This window comes from Erinaceus europaeus, chromosome 1 (genome assembly GCF_950295315.1).
Source record: "Erinaceus europaeus chromosome 1, mEriEur2.1, whole genome shotgun sequence".
In the NCBI taxonomy this organism is placed as follows: Eukaryota; Metazoa; Chordata; class Mammalia; order Eulipotyphla; family Erinaceidae; genus Erinaceus; species Erinaceus europaeus.
The window spans coordinates 203,560,290-203,578,994 of record NC_080162.1 but is presented as its reverse complement, the minus strand read 5'-3'; the positions used below and the strand labels follow the sequence as shown (position 1 = coordinate 203,578,994).

Here is an 18,705-nt window from a genome sequence, read left to right as displayed (position 1 = left end):
GTTCCCCCACGGAAGAACTCTCAACATTCTCGATGCTGACTGAATTTGTTAACCACTCAGATAAGAGTCCTTGATATCAATCACCCTGTGGAGACCAGTCACCCATTTGGGAAAATAAATTAACTGGAGGCTGTGTCTTGCCCCTCATATCCCTGGGAAGGTTACAGAGCATTCAGGGCAACCTCAGCCCATGACTCAATACACTCAGCTATGACACTCATCACCCACCACAGTTATGACTTAGGAAGTCGGTCCAGCATAGCCAAAAGGCCCCAGAGAGGGATGCCAGCTCAGCTCAGATACTAAAATTACTAGTTTCCTTCTTTATTTTATTTATCTAGTTATTGGTTGGAGAAAAAGTGCTGCCTTTTTCTGTTATGGGTAGAGGATTTTTACTGTTGTTATTTGATTGTATGTTTTCAAATATAACTCTCTACTCTTACCTATTGTTATTTGCACATGAATGTGAATCAGTTCATTTTTACTCTCGGGTGATTTGGCCCTAATATTATTATACTATTTACTTAGTAATTCAACTTCTAGGCATTTAGTCCTCTGACAAATTAATCAGAAGTAGATGACCACAAAGAAAGTATATATTTATTATTGATTGCAACAAATGTGATAATTTGGTTAAATCAATTGTAGCCTGCCATGCTAGAAGCTACAGTAGTGTTACTAAAAAACATATAATGGGGAGTCGGGCGATAGCGCAGCAAGTTAAGCGCACATGGCACAAAATACAAGGGCCGGCATAAGGATCCCAGTTCGAGCCCCTGGCTCCCCACCTGCAGGGGAGTCACTTCACAGGTGGTGAAGCAGGTCTGTAGGTGTCTGTCTTTCCTCCTCTCTGTCTTCCCCTCCTCTCTCCATTTCTCTCTGCCCTGTCCAACAATGACAACAATAATAACTACAACAAAAAAGCAACAAGGGCAACAAAAGGGAATAAATAAATATATTTTTAAAAACATATAATGTGGGGCCAGGTGGTGGTGCACCTGGTTGAGCACACATGTTACAGTGCGCAAGGACCTGGGTTCAAACTTCCCAGTCCCCACCTGCTGGGGGAAAGCTTTGTGAGTGTTGAAGCAGGGCTACTCTCTCTTCCTCTCTATCACCCCTTTCCCTCTCGATTTCTGGCTGTCTCTATCCAACAAATAAATAAATATTATACATATATATGATATATATGTTATATATATCATATATATTATATATATGATGTTAAAGAAAAATATGTCATGGCAGGACAATTTATGACTATATTAAAAGACCCAGTGCAGGCTACAAAACCATGACTGCCAAGAGGAATCAAATCTCTGATCTGCATATTCACAGATACACCTTGGGTGGGGGAGAAACCACAGTATGTATCTTCAAATCTTAAAAGTGAGTGTCTTAAAAGGAAGAATTAGAGATGAGTTAAGTAGGATATTGCCATGTTTTGTATTTTATATCTCTATCAGGGAAGTTTTCTTTAATGGTCTATCTTTGAATTGTATTTATCTACTTTTGTTGTTGTTGTAGTTGTTGTTGTTTTGGCAGGTGAAAGTAAATGGAAATTGAATCCATTGATTTCTTCCATTTGGGGTCTTGGCATCTTTTCTCAAGACTCCTTTGGAACACACATGACTTTCTCTTGAGGAGACAAGAATATAGATGATGCCGAGAGAGAGAAAGAGAGAGAGAGAGCGAGTGCACGCTTACCTGGAGGGGGTGTGATTCTAAGGGCTTCTGTGCCTTTTCTTTCCTGATCTGCTTCTGTCCCTAAAAGAAACGAGACAAGAAAAGCATCAACCCCAGTGTGTCCCACCTCGGTTTCCACAAGCTGCTCTCATCCCACTGGGAGGTGAGGACTTTCCCTTTGCCCGTTCTTACCTCCCAGGGGAGATAGCGTCACAGCTGAGCCAAAAAGACTCACTGGAAATGCAGCTGCAACTTAGCAGGCTGGAAGGGAGTGACTGCCGCAATACTTTGGGACGGCAAACTTCTTCAGAGTTTGAACAAATATATACGTGAAGGGAAATGAAATGGGGGGGTAGTGGTGCATCAGGTTAAGCGCACATAGTGCCAAGCATAAGGGCCCACACAAGGATCCGGGTTTGAGCCACAAATTGTGAAGCAGGTCTTCAGGTGACTCTCTCTTTCCCTCTCCCCACGCTTTTTCTCTACCTTCCCTCCTTTCTCAGTTTCTCTCTGTTCTATCCAATAAAATGGAAAAAAAAATGGCCTCCAGGAGTAGTGGACTTGTAGAACAGGGCTCTGTTCTGGCTCCTACGCTATTTAATATTTACATCAATGACCTCCCAGAAACTTCTTCAAGGAAGTTCAGCTACGCCAATGACATCTGCTGTGCAACTCAGGCATCCAAGTTCAACATCCTCGAGGAAACATTCACGAAAGACATGTCTCTGATATCTGATTACTGTAAAAAATGGCGACTAATCCCTAGCACTGCAAAAACGGTATCATCTGTTTTCCATCTACACCATGCCTCGGCCTCGCGTGAGCTTAATGTGCAGCTTGGCGATACGAGAATCCGGCATGAAGCCCAGCCAGTCTGTCTTGGCTTTACTCTCGATCGCACCCTGTCATTTCACGAACATCTCATAAAAACTGCAGCAAAGGTGGGCGCGAGGAATCACATCACTGCAAGACTGGCCAGCTCCTCATGGGGCGCGAGCGCTTCCACACTATGATCATCATCTCTGGCATTATGCTATTCCACTGCAGAATACTGTGCCCCAGTATGGTTCCGTAGCCCCCATGTCCACTTGGTCGATTCCAAATGATATTCCTCCATGAGGATAATTTCTGGAACCATCCGTTCCACCCCGGTTCTATGGCTGCCAGTTCTTAGCAACATCGCCCTGCCAGACATTCATCGGGATGCGGCATCATCTAAGTTCATTTCCCACGTCTACGCTCGACCGGACCTGCCAATACACACGGATATCTTCGCCCACCCTGTCCAACGCTTGACGTCTCATCATCCAATCTGGTCCCCTACACCTACACTGAACTTCTCTGTTCCAGACTCTTGGAAACAGAGTTGGCAGTCAGCTGAGGTAAAGAACAAACACCTCATCACAGACCCCTGCAAGCGTCAACCCGGCTTGGACCTAGCACGTTATGATTGGGCCCTCCTCAATCGCTATCGAACAGGCCATGGCTGGTGCGCCGCTATGTTCCATCGCTGGGGAGCCAGAGACGACCCAAACTGCCCCTGCGGCTCCAGACAGACTATGACCCACATAGTCAACGACTGCCACCTCTCCAGATTCAAAGGAGGTCTCGAAACTTTACATCAGGCTCAACCTGATGCTGGTGACTGGCTACGGAAGAAGGGCAAATGCTAGAAGAAGAAGTGCTGGCACCAATCCTCAGCGACAACCCTGGAGGCAAAAAAGGAAAAATACTGACTCCAGGAGCAATGTATTCTTAATGTGGGCACCAAGCCCCAGAGATGACCCTAGTGGCAACAGAAATAAAATAATAAACAATGAGATAAAATAAGGCAGGTGGGGAGACGGGCAGTAGTGCAGTGGGTTAAGTGCACGTGGTGCAAAAGCGCAAGGACTGGCATAAGGATCCCAGTTCGAGCCCCTGCTTCCCACCTGCAGGGGAGTCCCTTCACAGGTGGTAAAGCAGGTCTGCAGGTGTCTGTCTTTCTCTCCTCCTCTCTGTCTTCCCTGCCTCTCTCCATTTTTCTCTGTCTTATCCAACAACAGTGACATCAATAATAACTACAACAATAAAACAACAAGGGCAACAAAAGGGAATAAATAAATAAATATAAAAAAAATTTTTAATCTTTAAAAAAATAAGGCAGATGGTTCACATCATAGACAAAATGTATAGGTTCAGAACTAAAGGGATATTATACTCTACTGCCCTGGGCAAGTGACCTGGAGTTCCTTCTTTTATCTATAAAATAAAAGTGACAGAGAAATCAGAGAGGGATAAATCAGAGGACAAATCCCCAACATTGTCACTGCCTGTTAACCGAGGAGTCATTGGTGTAGTTCTGCATTCTAGCAACGAGGAGGACTAGTCACTACCTAGGGCCAGGTGGTGGTGCACCTGGTTAAGTGCTCACACTAATCACAGTGCACAAGGACCCAGGTCCAAGCCTTTGGTCCCCACCTGCAGGGGGATAGCTTCATGAGAGGTGAAGCAGGGCTGCCGGTGTTTCTGTATCTCTCCCCTTCCCCTCTCAATTTCTCTCTACCTCTATCCAATAATAAAGTAAAGAAAATGAAATAGTCGTTCTTACCATCTCCATATATGTATATTTACTTCTTCTTCTAGCGTTTGCCCAGTATATTTACTAAGAAAGCTGAACACCACAAGCACAGGGGTTAAGGTTCAGTTAAGGTTTCGGACTATATTCTGACCTAGACATTTTTGAGCAAAGGGTTGTTCTTTGAGAATTGATTAAATGATGGAGAGAAGTCAAGTCGTGAGGCTTAGATGTAGAGTTACAGATCAACCCACCTGGCTGCTTGGACAAGGACCTAGAGCTTTTCACCCCCTCCCAACCTATCTCCTGCATAGTTGCAAATGACTGTAATAGTATTTCTTTTGGGTCCTGTGACATAATTAGTACAATATTTAGATGGCACTTCTCCATGTTGTCTTCCTCCAAAGTCCCCTCAGCTTACTTGTCCTGGAGAGTGTGGTCAGTTTTTCAGTGATGGTCTCCGCATCTGTGAGAAGAACCCAGTCAACTTCGGTTACTCAACCAGCTCAATAATACGGGTCTTGGGGGTGAGGGACTGAGGAGGGAGAATGGGTCTGTCTGAACAGATTGTGCTTGGAATTAGGTAGCAACTTAGTGGACAAGGTGTTACCGGCATGTGCTCCCACAGAAACAAGCAAATGACTTCCTTGGGAGAAGGGTCATTACTCTCCCAGTCTTATAAGAATCCAAGGGAGAAAGCTGTTTAGTAAGGAGTCTGGGAGACAGGTGGTGGTACGCCTAGCAGAGCACACGCGCCACCCTGCAGAAGGGCCAGTGCCTGGGGGTGGGAGTTTCAGAAGCAGTTGAGTAAAGCTGCAGATGTCATTTCTCCTTCTCCTCCCTCCCCCTCCTCCTCCTTCTTCTTTCTCTTTCTCCTTTCTCTCTCCCTCTATCAAAAAAAAAAAAGGACAGTAGAGTAGTGCAGGCATATAAACAAAACCCAGTTAGAACCCAGATGAGGCGAAGGGAGGAAAGAAAGAACCCAGGTCCTTGCACATTCTAACATGTGCACTCCATGAGGGGCACCACCATCTGGCCCCAAAAAGTTATTTAGTTTTCATCTAAAATTCAGCATCAGATGTTTGAAGCTGGGTGTCCTGTATTTCCTGTGTCCATTTGATGGAAGTAGGGGAAGGAATGTGGGGGAAAACTAAGAAGGGAAGTGACTTGGGGATCATGGGGAACTGGAAGTGACTTTGGAAGGCTTTTTTTTTTTTTTTTTTTTTTTTTTACAGGAGCCAATGCCAGTAGGTAGATGGTTTAGTGGAGACACTGGAATTTGGCTCACATACCAATCTCCATGCTCACCTTCTCCTGAGAGGGCCAGCAAGCTGGTGTCCGTTGGCTCCATGGGAACCACTAGAGAAAGAAAGCCCTCCCCCACCAGTCAGTGAGTGATGGAATGTAGAGCTAACACCAAGGGCCAGGGCTCTCCAGGAAGCATAGGCTGGGCTGGGCTGGGCTGGTCCTAGTGAAGAGGGGCTGAAAAGGTGTAGCCAAGAAAGAGAACTTTTCTATGCAAAGAAATGTGGAGAAGGCAAAATACTTAGGTAGCCAATGTTCTTTGGCAAACTCTCAAATTTCTTTACTCTCTTCTGCTTCTAAGAACATCAGGATGCCCAACAAGGAGGTAGCCTGGCCACAGGGACTCCAGTGGAGGTGCAAACTACTGGGCTGAAAGCAATGAAATACTGCAAGGACCAGAGGCTATAACTCTTTATTTTTTATAATTTTTATTTATGAAATGGAAATGATGACAAGACCCTATGATAAGAGGGGTACAACTCCACACAATCCCCACCACCAGAATTCTGTATCCCACCCCCTCTCCCCTGATAGCTTTCCTATGCTTTATCTCTCTGGGAGTATGGACCCAGGGTCATTATGGGGTTTGCAGAAGGTGGAAGGTCTGGCCTCTATAATTGCTTCCCTGCTGAACATGACTCTTAAAGATGGTATCTGGAGCCCAACAGACCTCTGCCTGAAACGTTGGCAAAAGTTTGGCAAGAGAGATAGACTGCCTGGATAGTGCATTCACTTTGTAATGTACATGACCTAAGTTCAAGCCCTGCCCAGTCCTCACCACATTGGAGAAAGCTACAGAGACATAGACTCATTCTCTTCCTCTCTCTCTCTCTCTCTCTCTCTCTCTCTCTCTCTCTCTCTCTCTCTCTCTCTCTCTCCCATCAGAAGAAGTTGGCCCAGTATGGTGAAGCTCCAGTGATGACCACAAAATAAATACATAGAAAATACAATGGCAGGTTAAGTGCACGTGTTGCAAAGCGCAAGAACCGGCATAAAGATCGCAGTTCGAATCCCTGGCTCCCCACCTGCAGGGGCGTCACTTTACAAGCGGTGAAGCAGGTCTGCAGGTGTCTGTCTTTATCTCCCCCTCTATGTATTCCCCTCCTCTCCCCATTTCTCTCTGTCCTATTCAACAACAGCAACATCAATAACAACAACAAGGGCAACAAAAGGGAGTAAATAAATATTGAAAAAAAAAAGAAAGAAAAGACAAGCTAGAAACACAATGGCAGCAGCTCAAGGGAGTTGACCCCATGCCACATATCTTGGGGGGGGGGGCGGTGCTCTGAGCTTAGAAGACATGGAGGGATGCGACACGCACACACAGGTGCACATTCATGCGTGTACGCACACACACACGCACAATGCTCCACCTCGATCCCCTTTAACACCAAACTGCAGGACCCTGAGTCTCTCCGGCCTCAGGAAAGGTCCCACCTTTCTGCTGATGATTCACTCAGATGCACCATGAACTTCCATCTCTAGGTCCCCCTAGGGCTGCAAGCTAAAGTTCACTGCAAAGTTTGTGAGCAAAGAATGGAAGACGGGGTGGGGGTGGGGGTTGTCAAGCCGTGACACACCGGGTTAAGTGCACATAGCACAAAGCGCAAGTACCCACACAAGGATCCCAGTTGGAATCTCAGCTCCCCACCTGCAGGGGGGTCGCTTCACAAGTGGTGAAGCAGGTTGGCAGGTATCTAATCTCTCCCCCCTCTCCATGTCCTCATTCTTTCTCAATTTCCCTCTGTCCTATCCAAATAAATAAATAAATAAGGCCACCAGGAGCAGTGGATTTGTAGTACAGACACTGAGCCCCAGCGATAACCCAGGAGGCAAATAATAATAAGAAGAAAATAATGAAATATAGATGAAAAACTCTCTCTCTCTCTCTCTTTCTCCATATATATATGGTACATGTTCTAGAGCAGGAATTCAGTAGATAGTTGTGAAGATCCTGCATTGTCCCAAAAGAAAAAAACAAAGACATGGGAAAAGCCTCTGTTTTGAAGAGTCGTCATCTGGGCCAAGGCTATGCCTTTGACTGCAGGATCTAGATGGCATGCTGGGAAGAGGAAGGAGGGCAGAGAGAGGAGGCTGGGAGGTCTGAGCTGGCAGGGTTTCATAGACCAGCAAGGACCTTACTTAGTCTGAGCACTAAAACATGCCCTGGGCACACAGTGTAAGGTTCTGGCCCTAAGGAGAGAGGCAGAACTCACAGAATGTAATCCTAGTTGGATTCTTTTCACATCTGTCTACAGAACAAGGACTGCCATTGCCCTAGGGCTACTCGAGGCTCAGTGTCTCCTCATCAGCTCTAGTTCCGAGTCACCCGACTTCTGGGAGGCAGGTCAGATGGAGTCTATACATCAGTTCAACCCTATGCCACTTGGTCAATTTTGGGTCAACAGTGGATTGCACATAGGGCTGCACTGTCTAGGTTTGTAATGGGTGTTACCGTCTAGGTCTGTGTAATTAGACTCCATGGCATTCACACAACGGCTAGATCATCTAAAGGTCCTTTGCTACATGATTCACAACTGAAGCTAGGCCCATGTGGTCCTAATAAGAACCTAGTTGTCCAACAATAGATAAGTGACTGAGAAAGTTGTGTAAATACACAATGGAATAATACTCAGTTATTAGGAATGATGAATTCACCTTCTTCACCTTATCTTGGATGGAGCTTAAAGGAATCCCGTTAAGTGAGATAAGCCAGAAAGAAAAAGATGAATTTGGGATGATCTTACTCATGCACGGAACATAAGAAATAAGAATAGAAAGGGAAAACACCAAATAAAACTTGAACTGGGTTTGGTGTATTGAACCAAAGCAAAGAACTCTGGGGAAGGAGGGCAGAAAGGAGGCTGGGGATGCTTTAAGGCCAGTACACAATGATAGACCTAATTGACGGTAGAATGTTTTGTAGACGACTTTATTGGTGAGATGAGAAATTGTACCCATATGCTAACAACTGTACTGTAAACCATTAACCCCCCAATAAAAAGTGAAATAAAGAGAAAAATGTAAATGATTCTTCTTCCTCAAAAGTCTTACCTCTAGGCAGAAGAGTTGTCAGTTCTTTCTTGCTAGTTGTCTCTGAGAATAAAATTCATCGGAAATTCTGTTTAAATCACTGGTTTGGTGAAATGGTAGAAGGTCCTAGATTGGGTATCTAAAAATACAAGGCAAAGACTCCACCCAAGGTAGGTAGTTCCTGCCCCAAAGCACTAACCCCACCACTAGTATTGGGGCCCGATCTTCCTACCTGGAGGCTGAGACAGACAGAAGGAGGTGTCTAGGAGGTTCAAAGAAGAATTGATGCTGGACTTAGCCAAGCACTCTATGGCAGCCTTGTCACAGGTACACAGCAAACGCTCACAAGGGTCCTTGGATTCTGCACAGAACAAGAGCAGAAAAGGTTTGGAATGTCCCACTTGGTATCTCAAGACATAATGTCAAACTTCACAACCCTGTCAACACTCCACCTTTCTTGAAGATTTCTTCATCTCATTTACATCTGGCCATCTCCTCAGTTATACAGGCTTCACCCAGGACCCATGGCCACTTCTTTCCTCCTCACTCACACCCAAACCACCAGGCAATCCTGTTGGTTCTATAGAAGAATCTGAACACATCTGCCATGTCTACTCCACTTCCTCAGCTGGCACGATCCTTTGTTTCCCAGATTAGGATAATATATAGTTGAATAGTCTCTCTGTATCAATTTCATCTTTAAGCACTGCTTCATGTTCCTTACAACCCTCTGAAGCAAGATTCCTCCTCCCCATTTTGAGTTTCCGAGGAAGTAAGCAATTTCTCAAAGGTCACACAAGACAAGAATGGCAAACAATCTGCCTTTCCAAGTCAACGGAGTTGCTAGAAGTATAAAATGTACTCATAAAAACAAGATTTTGATCAATCCTTGTTTCAATCTAAAACAGTATTGGGCATTTACTCCACTACAAAACACAGCTGTGGCCCTCTGCCCTTGTCAGGTTTTATGGATAGAGGATGATCATCAGAGGTGGCGATCATTACAGGACCCTGAGAGCTCGTGACTTGGTCCAGCTCTGGGGGTCCTGAACTGTCCCTTCTCAGCCCAGCGCTGGGCGACACTTTGAGGATTCTCACCACATGTGATCTTCTTGCTGACACAGTTGATATTGGTGCTGAGTTTGGTGGGGTCTTGGAGACAGTCCCTCTCAGCAGCCTCCTCGTAGCACCTGCGGTGCTGGAAGCAGCAGCTGTACAGGAGGGGGATGAGGACGAGAGCAGGCCTAGTACCGGGAGACAGGCAGGGGGCCCACAGGGTTCTCTTTTCTTTTTCTTTTTTTCAAATTACCTTTATTTATTGGATAGAAGCAGCCAGAAATTGAGGGGGAAATGGGTGATAGGGAGGGAGAAAGATAGATACCAACAGCACGGCTTCACCACTTGTGATGCTTTTCCCCTGCAGGTGGGGCCTGGGGCCTCAATCCTGGGTCCTTTCACATTTTAACATGTGTGCTCAACCAGGTGCCCCACCACCTGCCCCCCAGATTGTTTTCTCTCTTGACATTTAGTAGCAGTACTTGTTTCTGATACTTGGTACGAGCGCGCGTGCGCGCACACACACACACGTGCACATACACAAACAGTACTGAAATTAGATTCCACAATATAATCCTGAGACTTTACGTAGGTTGAGACTGACACACGGTCCAGGGTGGTCACAGGGCGAGGCTGATCCTAAGCGCAGCAGTGAAGAGGGTCTCGCACGGCACATAGAAAATCAGTGGACATCAATTGGAGAAGAAAACTGTATAGGCAGCTAAGAACCTCAGAAAAGCTACTGTATTTCTCACTACCTAACTCATAAAAAGTTTTTGGAACTCAAAAAATTTCTCTACAAATCCATCCAGGAGGCAAACACTCAACGAGTGCAATTATCAGGGAGATGTGATCAATTAATCCTAGATATTCATTCTATGAGGTGAACATTATTATCATCTCCACTTTGTTTTTTTAAATATATGTTTACTCATGTATTATTGGATAGAGACAGAGAAATTGAGAGGGAAGGGGAGATGAAGAAAAGGAAATAAACACACAGAGACACCCACAGCCCTGCTTCACCACTTGTGAAGCTTTCCTCCTGCAGGTGGGGACCGGCAGCTTGAACCCGGGTCCTTGCACACTGTGTAATGTGTGCGCTCAACCAGGTGCACCATTGCCTGGCCCTGATCACCTCCACTCTACAAATGAAGAAAGAATGAAAAAAAAAAGTTACAGGTCACAGAGCTCATATTGGATAGACAGTTAGAAATACTGTCATAAGTTAAATGTCATTAGAAGAAGTCTGATAGCTGCTACCAGATGGGCCCTAACTGACTCTAGATTCCAGGAGCTGTTTGCCACACCCTGGGTAACACTGGACACTTCTAGGATTCTGAATTCTACGGCCTATGCAGCAGCTAAAAGCTACCATCCTCTTTTGATTTGCACTTCCTTTGTATAAAAAAGGGAATGCATCCATACTGGCACTTGGTTGACTTTCTATTCCCCACTGAACACTGACCACTTCCATGAAGGAATGGTGTTCTTTGATATTAAGAGCAGTATTAAAATATTATGGGCATTTGTTGTGCATTTGTTCTGTATTAAACAGAAAACCATCCCATGTTTTACTCCTTGTGGCCAGGACTACCTTGAATACAAATATGATTCTCTAATTGTATGATGCTGAAAAGTCACATAGAGAACTTGTTTAAAAAATTCAGAAATAGAAGTTCTGTGTGAACACATTCTAAATTAGTAGGTCTGAAATGAGCCTCTAGAATCTCAATTTTCTAAGCATCAGGGTGGTTCTGACTGAGGAAACTCAAACTTCGAGAAACACTCAAATGAAGCTCTGCCTACTTAACATGAAACACACTCTAGACTTAGCCCTAAGAGGGTACTCTCACAGATAACAGTACCATCCTCCTGCAGAACGAAGACACCTCCTAGGGAGCTTTTCATGTCTGTGCTTTGCCCAAGCGCCAGCCAAGACCTCCAGGAGCCCAACAGATGGTCTTTCTTACCTGTCAGGCTCATCCAAGGGCAGCCCTTCCATCTCAAACCTGCAGGCACAACCATAGTCATCAAAGTCTCGGGGGCAGAGGCCAGCCACACACTTCATCCCATTCACAAACTGGAGCAGAGCAGGGAAGTTCGTGAACACGGCCTGCAGCCAGGTGAAGTGGGAACCCAGGCAATCTGTGGAAAGGAAGAACAGATGGGCACTAGAAGCTACAGTCCAGTAAGAAGTCCACCTTCCATGCCTCCTACAGCTGGGACTGCTGGTACCTTAACCACCTGCTGGAGACCTACTGTGTAGTCAGGACTGTTCCAGACATTGAACGAGACTCAGGCTTATAAGCCATAGTCTCTGTCGGTTGCCCACCTAATAACGATTTATCCCTTCTTCCTTACCAACGAAAAAGAGTATTCAAGGACGATGAGTCTTCTTTCCAGGTTTGCTGTAGCAGTTGATTTGGGGTAGAGAAAATGACTCACGTCTGGTCAAAGAGACCGGTTATTTTTTAGAGGCTTTTGAGAAAAGATCTCTTAGTAAAGAATTAAATAGGAGACTGGGAGGTGATGCACCTAGTTAAGGACCTTACTTCCCTTGCTTACACCTTACTAAGTGCAGGGACCCAGGCTTGAGCCGCCAGTCCCCACCTGCAGTGGGGACACTTCATTAGCGGTGAAGCAGGTCTGCAAGCCCCCCCCCTTCCCCCTTCCTCTCTCAATTTCTCTCTGTCTTTCTATCCTATTGAAAAAATGAGGGGGGAAAGAAAAAGGCCTCGTGAAGATGCAGATTCATAGTGGGGCACTGAGCCCTAGCAATAACCCAGTAGGCAGAAAAAAAATAATAAATGACAGAAAACTAGTAATATTAAAGAAAAAATAGGAATACATTTGTGATCTATATGTTTCTACTTCCTTGAATATGAGTGAAAATGTTATGGCTGGAACGTGGGCAACAACCCTGTATCCATGAGGTCCCAAGTGTAATGCTAAGAAAGAAATCTGCCCACGAAAGCAGTAGAAGAAAGTAAAATGAAACGTCTGGGCCTCTGACACTTGTGTTGTGTCACAGTACACATTCTGCTGCCTCCAGATGACCGGTGAGAGATGACTAGTGACTTCCTTATTTAAGTCACTGCTAACTTGCTGAATGAATCTCAAATAGTACAGTCCTCGAATTAGAGGGTAATAGATCAATACAAGGAAGAAATGGTATACACAGGGCTAGAAACTGTGCCCTATGTTCTAAATGATTCAGTGGTTAAGGCTAATAGGGCCATGCTTCGGAAGCCATGACTTGGCCTGCTATCCTATGCACCTCATGCTAACCCTGGAGGCAGCTGCTGTCTGCTGCCTCCTGCTCACAGGTCAAGAAACTGAAGGCCAGAGACCTCTGGTAGATCCCTCCCTCCACCATCACTGGTCATCTCCCTCAGGAACTTCATCACAAGCCCTCTTGTGTGTTTCTCTAGGACCTTGCCCTCACTGTAGAGCACCAGTGGTAGGCATTGCCCCACTCTCTGAAGGGAGGCTGGTCAGCCTGCTCTGCCCCTTCAGGAAGACGGGTCCTGACATGAGTGCAGCCTAGAATGTTCCCAGCTGTGACCAAGGACATGAGCTCAGACTGACACAGGCTCCTGCGCTAAATATGAATAGGTGTGGGCCATAGGTCAGATCCATGGGGTAAACAGTTATATAAAAGGAAAAAAACGGCCTCCAGGAGCAGTGAATTTGTAATGCTGGCACTGAGCCCCAGTGATAACCCAGGAGGGAAAAAAATTGGTACCAGTTGCTGTTTTCATAAAAGTACATTAAAAATCATACCACCAATCAATCAATTAATAAATGATTTTTAAACCTTTGTATGTATGCTTCCTTACACAAACATGTAATTCATTGTGAAATTTATAAGACGCCCACTCTTTGTCATATTTTCAGTGCAGTCTTATGTATATCAACGTCCAACTCAATGTCAATGTAAGACTCTTTATGCTTGGCTGAGGAGGTAGCATAATGATTCTGCAAAAGACACTGATGCTCTGAAGCTCTAATTTCCCAGGTTCGATCTCCAGCACCACCACTTGCCAGAACTGAGCTGTGGTATGGTCTGTCTCGGCATATCTTTCTCTTGGCATCTGTCTTTCACTAACAGACAAATAAAACATTTACAAATAGTCTTTATGATGATGAAATCTTGTAATTTTACTTGGGGGCTGGTACTCAGGAATCAATGATAGAAATACTGATGTGTTTCAGCTTAAAAGTCACATAGCGGATAGGTAACTGACAAATGAAATTCTGAACATCTTTAGAGACTCGTAAAAATTAATGTACACTAATTAATTAAGGAGAGAACATGGGACTATTTGATATACAGGTGCTAAGCATTAGGCTCAAAGGGAAGCTTTTCTCACTAGCATGCTTTTCCCAGACTGGCCAGACTGTGGCCAGTGCATATGAAGTGAGGACTACGAGGTAACCCAGTAACTCTCTGGCTTGCAGTGCTATAAGAAATACCTCTATTCATTTATTTTATTTTTTATTATCTATTTACCGGATAGAGACAGCCAGAAATTAAGAGGGAGAGTGAGAAAGAGAGACAGACATCCGCAGCACAGATTAACCACCTGTGAAGCTCTCCTCCCACAGGTGGGGACCAGGGGCTTGAAGCTGGGTCCTTGTGCACTGTAACAGGTGCGCTCAACTAGGTGTGCCACCATCCGGCCCCCAAGAAGTACCTCTATTCTTAGCAGAAACGGTTCACAGGTTCACATCTCTTTAGAAGGTTGCCGGGAAATCCATGGGAATTTGCAAAGCTTAGACCAAGGCCCTGGAGACAGTTCGAAAGCTTTCCTCCACGCACATATTCTCTATGCCATGACACTTAGGGAATTTCACCTTTAACTTACCAAAAATTTCAGCCACACTCTCGACATTTTTAAACACCCCATTGAAGAATGTGATATCTAGGTGAACCAAAAATAATAATAATAAGTAAGTAAGTAAGTAAGTTAGAGAAGGTATCTGACTTCCCTCTTCCTTGCTCAAGCCCAGGTCGAGGAATAAGTTACCCCAGTTCTCCAAGGACAGACCTGACATTGGGCTAACTTTCTAGTAACGTAAGTTACCACAAACCATGATACAATATCATTCGTGCTGTGTTGCCAGGTGATAGTTTTGCGACCTTCTCGTGGAGCATCCCGTGAGTACCCATTCATTGGGGAAACTGACAATCCTTCCTAGCCGACTGAATCCACATGGATCCCAGTCACTTTCAAAGCCATTTAACTGACTACGGAAGAAGGGCAAACGCTAGAAGAAGAAGATTACAAAACAAAAAATACTTGGGATGACACAGTGTATCTGGACCAGAAGGAACAGAAACTATGAACAAACTATGAATACCTAGTGGGAACTCATCACGTGATAGCTCCTACAACTAGCATGTCCCTTCTGGGCATCTGAGACAATATATATATATATATATATATATATATATATATATATATATATATATATATATATATATTTGTCTCTATATTGTCCATCCCTGGAAAGTAGCTGGCTAATTTGCTTGATGAATTTGCCTGTGAGCCCCACCCATACTGGAATTTGGCTGGTTAATTTGCCTGAATTATTCAACTGTGGGACCCACCCATTCCCCTTCCCTCCAATCTGGCTGAATAATTGGCAAATTTAATTCAGCTGTCGGCCTGCCCATCCCTAGAAAGTGGTTAGCTAATTTGCATGAATTAATCACCTGTGGGCAGGATCCATTGCTAAAATGTTTGGCTAATGAACCTAAATCACTGAACTGTAGGCCCCTCCCATGTCCAGCATCTGGATGACTGAATTACCTGAGGGCATTGACCTGTGAGCCCCACCCAGAGCCGGAAGGAATCCGGCTGGCTAATGGACCTGAATTCCATCTTGGACATTATACCAGTGCTGCTGTTATTAACACACTGACTCTCATGGGACTTGAGTCTTGAGGTCTGCTGAGGTCCAGAGTGTGCCCATATGCTCCTCGACTGCTGAAGATCGTCTCCAGGGCTACAGGAGCAGAAGGAGTGACTACCATGGCCTTCTAAGTTTCCATACTTACTACTTCTCAGGGCCAACTCTGATTTAGAGTGTAAATATCTATTGAAAAAGCTTTGGGGTGGGCACTGGTCCCTTGGAGATTATGCTACTTGTAGAGAAGTCACTAGAGCTTTAGGTGAGCTTGTGACTGATCTTTTGTTTGCATAGCCTCGGGCATGAATAATTAAATTAAGGGGGGGGGGCAGATAGCATAATGGTTATGCAGAGACTCTCATGCCTGAAGCACCAAAGTCCCAGGTTCAGTCTCCCGCATCACCATCCACCAGAATGGATCAGCGAGCACTTTGGTAAAAATAATAATAATTAAGTTAACTCAGATCATTTCTCTGAAAGCTGGGAAGCAAATCCTTAACTCAGTGAACTCGCTATGTATAATGCTCTTTAGCAATACCCACTTGGAAAATCCCAGAAATCCCTCTTTGGGAAAGCAATAGTGGAAACCCCTTTCTTTCTTTCTTTTTTCCTTCTTTTTTTTTTTTTTTTTTTTTTTTCCCTCCAAGGTTATCACTGGAGCTCAGTGCCAGCACTACAAATCCACTGCTCCTCCTGGCCATTTTCCCCCCATCCTATTGGAGATAGGAAGCAAGAAATAGAGACGCCAGCAGACCTGCTTCTCCATTTGTGTAACTTCTTCTTCCCCCCTGCAGGTAGGGCTTGAATCTGGATCCTTGAGAGGGTCCTTGCATTTAGTACAGTGTATGTCTCTTTTGCACTGTCTTCTAGGAATCTCAGAGCCCCATCTGAAGCTAGATTAAAGTTACCCTATCACCCTCATGACTGGTCCGTTTACTTCCTTCTCCTAGTTTCCCCTTTCAGCCAATCTTTGTCTTTTTATGGGAGTTTTATAGCACTCCTAGGAGATATCATTGGAGAGACTAGTGCTGAGGCATCAGGGGAGACCGTGTGATAAAGGCTTCTGCAGTACCCGAGTCCTTTTGCCTACAAACACCTGAGCAGAGATGAGTGCCTATTCAGAAACCATTATTTTCTCTGTCGCTATCCTGCACAAATTCAGACCCAGTGAGATCTAAGAAAGGTTCAAGGAATACTTACTGATGTCTTCTGAGAGTCCCGGAAGTAGCTGTTTTGGAAGCTGTGGTGTGTCCAGAGCATGGCCCCCTGTACCAAAGGAGAGAGAAGAGTTAGAAGAAGCACTTTGTTGTGTGAACACCAGGTGAGGGCAGCCAGGAAGCTCTGGAATGCACATAAACACTGAGCAGTTCCTTGGCAGCTGTTGAACAGAAAGAAAGGAAGGTTAGGCTGATACCAGTAGTGACCTCCAGAGTGGTCTCTGCTTGGGGACCAAGATCCTGGAGAACTCCTTGGAAGCTGTTGCTACCCATGTATAATATACTATTGGCATTTAGATTACACGTCTGCAGTTTCTTTTTTCTTTCTTAAAGGACTGATTGATTTTATTTTGGATAGAGACAGAGAGGAACCGGGAAGGAAAAGGGGGGAGAGAGAGACCTGCAACAGTGCTTCACCACTCAGGCAGGTGGGGAGCCAGGGTGTGAACCTGGGTCCTTTAACACTGTAATGTTTGCATTCAGCTAAGTGCGCCACCACCCAGTCCCAGGAGTTTCTTCAGTAATTCAATAACTGAAGACATGAAAAAGACCTCATTCCCCCAAAGTGTCTATAATACAGGTCAGGGGTTTCCATAGACTATTAGCATCAAATTTGTCTGGTATGCGGGCTCAGTAATTATTTTGATTCTTAACGCCTTCCCTCTGATCTGATCTAACAGGACTGGACTCACATACAGTCACTGTTGCCCAGATTCTCCAGAGGAAATAATGATTTACAAGACACTTGTCAGAGGAGTATGATTTCTTTTGTTCCTGTGATAGGTGTCTGTGCACCATTCCTACCACCTACTGGAGTCTTCCTCCACTTTCCTGCACTGGGTCCCCGCTGTGTCCCCCACCCACACACACACACACTTCAAATCCCCCCCACCTCCTCAGTGTTGAGTCCAGGAATGTGCAGTAGTTGACCACAACTAAAACTTTCATCCCAGGGCCAGGTGGTAGTGGTGCACCTGGTTAAGTCCTCCCATTACTGTGCACAAGGACCCAGGTTCAAGCCCCTTGGTCTCCACCTGCAGGGGAAAGGCTTCATGAGTGGTGAAGCAGGGCTGCGGTCTCTCTCCCTCTCTGTCTCCTCCTCCCCTCTCAATTTCTCTTTGTCTACATAATTAAAAACGGTGATTTCACTTTCTTCACTTCATCTTAGATGAAGCTTGTTAAGTGAGATAAGTCAGACAGAGAAAGAATAATATGGGATGATCTCACTCATAGACAGAAGTTGAAAAGTGCTAGCATGACGCCATCCTGACTTCCCTGGGCAGACGACCTCACCAATGGGTCCTGGAACCCCACCTCCCCATAGCCCTGTCCTACTAGGGAAAAATAGAGTCATCTGTCAATGTTCATGTCCAGTGGAGAAGCAATTACAGAAGCTAGAACTCCTGCCTTCTGTGCCCCATAGAGATCTTGGTCCATACTCACAGAGGGATAAAGAATAGGAAAGCTTCCAGTGGAGGGAATGGAATATGGCACTGTGGTGGTGAGTATTGTATGAATTATACCCCTCATCCCATAGTCTTATTGGTCATTATTAATCACTAATAATTAAAACAAAAGAGTGTCTGTAAGGGGGGAAGGAGAAGAGAGAGGAGTTTTTAGGTGGTAGGTCTTCAGATGTGGTTTCCTAATGACTCAAGAATGATTTAGCCTATACATAAATACTTGGTTATAGCTCAGAAGTTCTATGGTGAAGCATTAGGATTTTATGTATTTCTAAAACTACTGTGTAATTCTTACAAAATAATTTTCTTCAGGAAACAAGCTTACTGGAGTTGTGACTTTCTCTGCATTTTCTGAGTTTTAAAGAGATACCAGTCATTCTTCTATTGGAGGAAATTATTTTAAAAGGAGGAAGAGGAGAGGAAAAGGAGGAGGAGTGTTGGTCTGCTTCTAAATTCTGCTTCTAAGACC

General features: G+C 44.9%; 1 protein-coding gene across 1 annotated transcript in view; it reads right to left on the bottom strand.

Annotated features, from left to right (window-relative positions):
• Nucleotides 1–18,705, bottom strand: part of OC90 (otoconin 90) — a 36,626-nt gene that overhangs the window by 11,129 nt on the left and 6,792 nt on the right. The window contains exons 2-10 of the mRNA XM_060202387.1: nucleotides 16,757–16,822; nucleotides 14,509–14,565; nucleotides 11,611–11,785; nucleotides 9,680–9,792; nucleotides 8,814–8,942; nucleotides 8,603–8,644; nucleotides 5,552–5,602; nucleotides 4,665–4,709; nucleotides 1,708–1,761 (exon numbers count right to left, since the gene is read on the bottom strand). Coding sequence (XP_060058370.1) covers nucleotides 1,708–1,761; nucleotides 4,665–4,709; nucleotides 5,552–5,602; nucleotides 8,603–8,644; nucleotides 8,814–8,942; nucleotides 9,680–9,792; nucleotides 11,611–11,785; nucleotides 14,509–14,565; nucleotides 16,757–16,822 — 732 coding nt within the window. The remainder of the gene's footprint in view (nucleotides 1–1,707; nucleotides 1,762–4,664; nucleotides 4,710–5,551; nucleotides 5,603–8,602; nucleotides 8,645–8,813; nucleotides 8,943–9,679; nucleotides 9,793–11,610; nucleotides 11,786–14,508; nucleotides 14,566–16,756; nucleotides 16,823–18,705) is intronic.